The sequence below is a fragment of the Raphanus sativus genome, unplaced genomic scaffold (genome assembly GCF_000801105.2).
Source record: "Raphanus sativus cultivar WK10039 unplaced genomic scaffold, ASM80110v3 Scaffold1026, whole genome shotgun sequence".
Classification (NCBI taxonomy): domain Eukaryota; kingdom Viridiplantae; phylum Streptophyta; class Magnoliopsida; order Brassicales; family Brassicaceae; genus Raphanus; species Raphanus sativus.
The window spans coordinates 18,453-26,531 of NW_026616340.1; the positions used below are offsets into that span (position 1 = coordinate 18,453).

General features: G+C 37.7%; 2 protein-coding genes across 3 annotated transcripts; both read right to left on the reverse strand.

The window, feature by feature from the left end:
• Nucleotides 1-607: 607 nt before the first annotated feature.
• On the reverse strand, nt 608-3,051 carry LOC108825565 (uncharacterized). 2 transcript variants are annotated; one of them, XM_056998200.1, is made up of 5 exons: nt 2,462-3,051; nt 2,035-2,131; nt 1,640-1,927; nt 1,317-1,544; nt 608-1,196 (listed from the first exon to the last, which is right to left on the reverse strand). In XM_056998200.1, exons 1-5 carry the CDS (start codon nt 2,866-2,868, stop codon nt 750-752), a joined length of 1,467 nt encoding a protein of 488 aa, XP_056854180.1. In that variant the 5' UTR covers nt 2,869-3,051; the 3' UTR covers nt 608-749. The 2 variants fall into 2 exon arrangements, with proteins under 2 accessions (XP_056854180.1, XP_018454380.2); XM_018598878.2 differs by having other exon boundaries at nt 2,035-2,164.
• A 303-nt stretch (nt 3,052-3,354) lies between these two features.
• On the reverse strand, nt 3,355-6,007 carry LOC108825539 (uncharacterized). Its single transcript, XM_056998199.1, has 7 exons — nt 5,236-6,007; nt 4,803-5,151; nt 4,526-4,705; nt 4,343-4,442; nt 3,886-4,276; nt 3,769-3,803; nt 3,355-3,516 (listed from the first exon to the last, which is right to left on the reverse strand). Exons 1-7 carry the CDS (start codon nt 6,005-6,007, stop codon nt 3,499-3,501), a joined length of 1,845 nt encoding a protein of 614 aa, XP_056854179.1. The 3' UTR covers nt 3,355-3,498.
• Between the last annotated feature and the right edge of the window lie 2,072 nt (nt 6,008-8,079).

Below are 8,079 nucleotides of genomic sequence, written 5' to 3' on the forward strand. Positions count from 1 at the left end.
GAAAACTTAGGCAAGACCAAAGACTGAATAATTGAATATCTTGACTTCGGTTTGGTCTTGATCTTTGATTGAATCCGAGTTTGGTTTGAAGCAAACCAAACCAACAATTGCTTCCTTCATCTTTTTGGTTTGTGATCGAGTGATTGAAGCAAACCAAACCAACAATTGCTTCCTTCATCGTGTCGCAAAACTCATTAGTCGTAAATCAGTCAGTATTTAGCGACCGATTTAGGACTGAATTGCAATTAGGTAAAAAAGTTACAATTCAGTCGCCATTTAGTCACTAAATTTTCTGACTAAACGGCCACGAGATTACGACTGAACTGCGACTCAAGGGACGTCATTATATGGTCGCAGGAAATGCAGTCGTTAATCCGTTGTAAAATGTTCGGTCGCTAAACAGTCACAATATAACGACTGAGTTATGACTGATAACCATTTATATTTAGGACGAAGTTACGACTGATTGGCCACTTTTGTAGTGACTGATTAACTACTATATTTTGGGACTATATAGTAACTGATAAAAGACTGTTTTGTATAATTAGTATTTTTTATTTTGTTGGTATCCTATTGAAAACAATACGTGAATATATGAATCTAAACTGAAATTCATAAAGCAAAAGAACTCCTACTTCTGGAGAAATATTAGAAGAAATATTTCATACAACAAGTCTCAAAAGAAACTCCTACTATTGGAGTTAGACAAGTTTTCAAAAAGAAAAGAAAGCAAGTACCATACACAGAAACTAATCATCTTCTTCATCACCTTCTTCATCACTTTGTTCATCACCTTCTTCATAACCTTCTCCATAACCTTCTCCATCACCTTCTCCATCACCTTCTACATCACCTTCTCCATCATCTTCTTCATCATCTTCTTCATCAGCATCATCATCATCATCATCATCATCATTAGAATCCATGAAAGCTGCATACCTTGGATCAGTTGCAGATAAAAACTTATCCACTTTAGAGAATTTTTTGAGCTCCTTTTGTGCCTTGGCGAGCTTCTTTTCTTGCTTAGCGTTGAGAGCTGCCTGCTTCTCGATCATGCGGTGAGCTGAGTCTAACTGTTTTTGGAGGTCAAAAAATGATGAAGAGCATGATACGCTGTACTTCCGCTTCCCATTCACAAGAGTACTCTCGAGACTGCCTATTCCATAGTGTCTTCCTCTTTTATCTGTGAAAGTGGACTACAAAAAAAAAATTAAAATTGTCAGAAATATCATTTTTCAAAAAACATAACAATTAATGGGCAGAAAAGAGTACGATTCAACAAGATAACAACACAGCAAATAAAATAAACAATTTACCTGCAGGAAGAGCTCATTATCCTTCTCTATAGAGAGCTGTGGAGCATGTGAAGTACCATCTGAAGTCTCTGAGTTTTCATTGCCAAGGTCAGTCAACTTGACTTGTTTGTTGTTCTGATATGTCTCTGCAACTTTCTGTGCTTTCCTGTCAACAAAGCTGCCATCTTTTTTTGTGTGTGTCTTGATGAAAACTTCACCAATAGTGACTGGTCTGCCCAATTCCTCAACCTGAAAATGAAGGACAAAAGTTAATGATACAGAATATATTGTAAACTGAACATAGAAAGAATAAATTGTAAACTGAACATAGACAAGGACAGTACCATTTCTTGTTCAATTTGTAGGTAAGATATCTGCCCGGAGTTGTGCTTGTGAGGACCAAGTCCATTACGGTCAGAGTTCCTAGCAGCTGAAGCCTTCTTACTCTTTGCTTTGGCTGCAGCAGTGTCCCAATGCTTTATCATTATTTTCCACAAATCATTGACAATCCAAGTTGGTCGCTTGCGAGATGTCCTACAGGTGCTAACCATGCCTTTCATACGGAGCTGACAAATCTTCTCAAACATTTCTTGAACCACACCAGTTAGTGATGGATGCCAAGTGTGACTTTTCTACAAAACAGAAGATAAGTTTGATGTTAGAAATGAAATTTAATGCAAAATTACTACAAAACAGAAGACAACAATTTAATTATAAGGATTATAAGTAAATACTTAACTGCAAATTCAACAAAGAACCTTTCTTTTCTGTCCCAAGGCACAACACTCAAACTGTAAAAAGGTTCATCAAATTTGTTTGTAAAGACCTTGGTGATCCTACGGGTCAGTGCAGACTTGTCATGACCAAACCTAGAAACACAGAAACATAAAAATTCATCAACATATTATCATAGACTGAACCGATACTCACAAGTCACAACCAAACAATAAAAATAAAAATAAAGCCCAGAAACTGAAATGAAATCCATAAACAACAAACCGTAACACTCAAACCGTGCAACTCATAATAAAATGTGAACTGAAACTCAAATAAAAAAATGAACATTCATGGCAACAAACGAAAGAAGCTTACTGAAATTCAAAAGGACACATACACAGAAAAATTCACAGAGCATTCATAACTAATAGATTAGACAAGTAACTAACCACATGGTTCCAAGCTCCAAGGTGGGAGAAAGGACCAGACAGGTGAGCTCTCGGTTTGGCTGGGATAGCAGAGCGTTAAGAACTTCCATCTGGTCTTCAGAGAGAGTTGGTTGTACTGGAGGTGGCGGTGCTTCGTGTCTTTCCTCCGCTTCTGGAGGTTCGGTGTCAGAGTTCTGAGCTTGTGAACTGATAGGAGATTGAGCTCGAGTCACAGAGACTGGACGTCGTCCAGGTTGAGATGCACGGTTTTCACTGGCCGAGGTTTGAGATCCTCGAGGTCGAGGCGGTGGAGACGATCGAGGTTGGAAACTCGACGCCTGGAACAGCTGCGCCGGAGGTGGGTAGTCACTCACAGACGGTCCAGATTTGCGCTTGGGGAACGGCGGAGGCGGTGTGCTCCTTGGCATGAACTCGTACTGCGGAGGAAGGGGTGACGGTGTCTTCGCCGACTTCCCATTTTTTTTTGTCGCTTCTTTACGGACATCGTGAAAGAAGAGAGGGTTTGAGAGAGATATGAGAAGGAAAGAGGTTCAAAGAGTTTCAGAGATAGATTGAGAAGGAGAGGAGTCGATTAGGGTTAACAAAAATGAGGAACAAAAAAGTCTTTTAAGTAAAAATTAGTATGTGATTTTGGGCTTTACGGGGGAGTTAAAAAATCTTAAGGGGGAAAACAAATTGGGCTTAGGCGGGGTTTTATTTAGTTTTGGTGGGAAGTTTTATTTACTTTTGGTGGGAATCAATTGTTTGACGTGCTTTTTTGTTTATATTGGTTATTTTAAGGGAGTGATCAGTTTAGGGGTTAGGGTTATGAAGCATTGGTTGAGGAAAACAAAAGAGTCAATAGCTTAGTGTGTTAATGTGTCAATTGTATATTTGTTTGTAACAAATATAAATTTTGAGACACATTAAAACAAATTTACATAATTATATCACAACACACTTTAATACAAAATTTACAAAACTATATTACAAAATTATTGAAACAAAGCTTACAAAATTATACTACAAAATTATATTATTCTTTAATAGGGTATTTCTCAATCTTCTTCATCGGAAGACGACGATATATTACATTGGAATTCATCATCTCGTTCAGCATCTTCTACATTAACATCGAGATCTATCGGTTCTGTCCGATCATAAACTAGATGGTCGACTGCTAAATCTTCAATTGTAGTCATTAAAACAACATCATCATTTTCCTGTTGCAACAATGTCGGTTCTTCGGTGTATTCTCCTGAAATGATTCTCCTTGGATTCACTTTTAAAACATTCAACCACAAATGCTTTGGTTTCTTTACGTATGGATACGGGATATAACAAACTTGACCTGCTTGAGATGCTGTGCAATCAAACAATAAAACATTATATTCAGTTTCAAATAATAATATTAAAAGTATAATTTTACATATACAAATAAGTACCTAGAATAAATGGTTCATATTTATAATATTGCCTCGACGAAAGAACGTCGACGATCCCACCATTGCTCCGCCGAAGGCCTCTGCCAATTACCGGATCATACCACTTACACTTAAAAAGTGTGATTTTCAAACTGACCGACCCCTCATACTCAATCTCTATGATATCAGTCAAGATCCCGTAGTAATCAGCTTCATCGGATGCATTTGTGTAACTTTCTCCTTTTACACATACACCATAGTTACAAGTCTTTCGTCCCTCGCCATGCTTCTGCGTATGAAACAAAAAGCCTCTTGTGAAGTAGATGGGCCATGTTTTCGCCTTATTAATGGGTCCATTCGCAATATCTTCAACCCATGAAGGAAAACGATGTGTGTTCCTCCAATATCTAACCTGCATATATACAAAAACATATATATATTCCTTTTGTCATCAGATAATAGTATTACGCAGACATACATAATCTTTCACCCATAAATGATATTCAGTAGCTCTTTTCACAGAGATTTCTTTGTCCGAGAGGTCAGGGTATTTGACAGTTAAGAAATCTTCAAACATCCTATAATAGTAAAACACAAATTAATATGAGAAAATATAGTTGGTTATACCAAAATGGAAGTTGATAATATTAGCAATTTATACCTCTCAAATGGCTGAAAATAATCACAATTACGTAGCACATATGCATGTGCGCACGTGTAGTCTTTCTCTGAAAGCCATATTTCTTTCATCTCCCCACTAGGACGACCTACATGTGTAAATATATCAGGTACTCCAGCAACATGATATATGGGGACTTCACCTTCCTCAAATCTTGTTAACCTGTCCAAATGATTATGGAAAGTAATACACATTATATATAATAAAATCATGTGCATGAGTATAAATTTTAAATAAGAATTGTGATAATAAAGTTTACCTTGATTTGGTTTGTATATGATCCGCAAAGAAGTGCTCCGAAAAGTAAGCTATTTCTTCTTTGATATATGCTTCAACAATCGACCCGGCAGCATATCTTTTATTTTTGGCTTTCGCTTTCAATTTTTTGAAATTCCTCTCATGAACATACATCCACCTATATTGCACAGGTCCTCCTAGTTCAGCTTCGTAAGGGAGATGTATAGGCAGGTGTTGCATGACGTCGAAAAATGACGGTGGAAAGATCTTCTCCAAGTTGCAGATGATCAGAACAATATTCTGTTTAAGAACTTGGACACGATTTTTATGCAGAGTTCTCGAGCAAAGGTCACGGAAAAACACTCCAACCGCTACAACATTCAAAATTTAGCTCTTAACACAATTATTTATAAAGTTGTATCATTTCATCATAAGTAAAAATTATAACTCAGTACCTGATAACGCACGATGGACATTCTCGTCTAGGAGTTCCGAAAAGATAAATGGAAGTAGTCGCTCCATAAAAACATGGCAGTCATGACTCTTCATGCCAGAAAATTTGTTGTTCGCTATATCAGCACAACTAGCTAAGTCTGCAGCATATCCGTCTGGGAATTTAACTGCGTGTTTCACACATTCCAATAAACTTTTTTTTTCGTCTTCGTCCAGTGTGTAGGATGGAAATGGAGCTTGACCAGCACCATTAACATGTAAGTGTGGCCGATTACAGAATAGTGCCAAATCCAATCTTGAATTGATTGTGTCTTTGGATTTCCCCTTCACATTCATAAACCTATTCATGATGTTGTCGAAAAAGTATTTTTCTATATGCATCACATCAAGATTATGTCGGAGAATTAGGTCCCTCCAGTATGGCAGCTCCCAAAATATGCTTTCTTTGTGCCAGTTATGATACTTCCCATAACCAGGCTTCTTTTTTTCATGACCGTTTCCACCGCAAGTGGACGTTTTTGGTGGCATGACACCGGCTAACCGCTCAGAATACACTTGTTCACCTGTCAAAGAATCAGGTGGAAATTCCTTTAAGGCATTTTTCCCCTTCAAGAAGTCCTTCCTATTCTTCCTCAGTGGGTGATCATGGGGAAGAAATCTTCGGTGACAATCAAACCAACAGGTCTTCCTTCCATTAGGCAGATAAAAAGACTTTGTATCTTCCATGCAAACTGGACAAGCCAATTTACCATGGGTCAGCCATCCTGATAGCATGCCATATGCCGGAAAGTCACTTATCGCCACAATAACACAACTTTTAGATTAAAATTTTGATTCAAGGATACATCATATGCTTCAACTCCAGTTGACCACAATTCTTTTAACTCCTCAATCAGAGGTTTGAGGAAGATATCAAGACTAGCTCGCGGATGATTTGGCCCTGAATTCAGAATTGTAAGAAACAAGTACTCTGTATTCATACACATACCAGGAGGTAGATTATATGGAGTCAATATAACTGGCCACAATGAATGATTATGAGACATCCCAAATGGATTAAATCCGTCTGTACATAATCCAAGATAAACATTACGAGGTTCTTCGGCAAATCGGGGATGTATATCTTGAAAGTTTTTCCACTCCGCCGCATCAGATGGATGACACATTTCTCCGTCCTTTGCTTCGTGCTCAGCATGCCATCTCATTGCCGATGCAGTCTTCTTGCTCTGATACATTCTCTTCAGTCTGTCAGGAATAGGTAAGTACCACATACGACTATATGGTACTTTGGTTCTACGACCTTTGTCCTTAGGCTTCCATCTTTCTGCACCACAAAATTGACACTTATCCCACCTTTCATCTTCTTTCCAGAAGATCATACAATTGTTCATACAAACATCAATTGTATGAAATGGAAGACCTAAATTGCGCATCAACTTTTCTGTCTCATAGTGTGATTTGGTTGCCATATTTCCTTCTGGTAGATAGTCTGTCAACATTTGGCACACCGAATCAACACACTTTTCACTAAGATTATAATCTGCCTTATTTTGCAAAACTCGAGCAGCTAAGGATAGCTGCGAGTGGCCTTCACGACAACCATCGTACAAAGGATTTTGCGCTCCTTCTAACAAATCGTAGAACTTCTTCGAATGGTTGTGTACTGGTTCTACTACATTCTGACAACTATCGTCTTTTTGATAGTCATCAAAACTCACATCATCACGAAATGCATCATTCACCATATCTACATATCTATCTTCATTACCAACTTCTCCACTACCACTTAAATGCCGGATCAACAGAACTCGTTCCTAATGACATATCAATTTCTTCTCCATGCTTATACCATACATAATAGTCAGGCATAAATCCTCTACTATATATGTGTTTCCAAATTTTTTGTCCCGAGAGAAATTTTTCATTTCGGCAACCATGACATGGGCAAAAGAACTTACCTCCATTGCATTGCGCTAGAGGCTGACTATTTGCAAATGTCATAAATTGTTCCACACCCGATGTAAATTCTGCCGAGAAATTTCCTGTCTCTTCATCGATCCTCTTGTACATCCATTCTCGAAAATTTGAATAATTGAAGTTTCCAGACATTTTACGAGCTCAAACTTTCGTTTTTTTATTTTTAATGCTTTCTACGATTGATGAGAAAAAATGAATAAGTATTATATATATATATAGAAATATTTCTGACTTTTTGCTGACCTATTTGCGACTGCATGACAAAATTAGGTATACCGACATAAAACGGAAAACACGTGTATGTACTGGTTTTTAGCGACTGATTAGTGACTATGTTATGAAAAAATATATTAGTCACTAAATAGTCACTAAATTTAAGACTAATTGGCGACTGATATTAACAGACCACACTTTGGTCGCAACTCGGTCATAACACACCCACTTCTTTACGACTAAATCAAACAGTCCCTAATTACCAACTGGATTACGACTATATCTTTGTAGTCACAATTCGGTCGCCAAATAGTCATTATGCAGTCGTAATATTTTGTGACTACGTTGTTAGTCACAAATTGTAGTTGGTAATCTCCTGTTTTCTTGTAGTGTCTGTGAATCCAATAGCTCAGCAGTGATCAAAGTTCAAACTTTCAGAACAAATCTCCCACCCCAAAGAGAAGAATAGTTAGACAGTATTAAGAGATTTAGATCACAAGGAGCTTTACCACCAGAGACTGGATTTCTCTTCAGTCTGGCTGGATTTCTCTTCAGCCTTAGATACTTTGATCTTTTTTTTTTTTAAACTGGTCGGCCCCCTCGAACTTTTAGATAGACAGAGAAGAGTACAGAGAGTTTGATTGAATCAAATAAGG

Excerpts from the sequence above, each read along its gene's own strand:
- LOC108825565 (XM_018598878.2), bottom strand. The coding sequence starts at position 2,868 with ATGCCAAGGAGCACACCGCCTCCGCCGTTCCCCAAGCGCAAATCTGGA. Across the intron at positions 2,165-2,461 it reads TTGGAGCTTGGAACCATGTG|GTTTGGTCATGACAAGTCTG; the intron begins GTTAGTTACTTG and ends CTGTGTTTCTAG. Across the intron at positions 1,197-1,316 it reads ATAATGAGCTCTTCCTGCAG|TCCACTTTCACAGATAAAAG; the intron begins GTAAATTGTTTA and ends TTTTTTTTGTAG.
- LOC108825539 (XM_056998199.1), bottom strand. The coding sequence starts at position 6,007 with ATGCTATCAGGATGGCTGACCCATGGTAAATTGGCTTGTCCAGTTTGC. Across the intron at positions 5,152-5,235 it reads TGTCCATCGTGCGTTATCAG|CGGTTGGAGTGTTTTTCCGT; the intron begins GTACTGAGTTAT and ends TGAATGTTGTAG. Across the intron at positions 4,443-4,525 it reads TATTTTCAGCCATTTGAGAG|GATGTTTGAAGATTTCTTAA; the intron begins GTATAAATTGCT and ends TTACTATTATAG.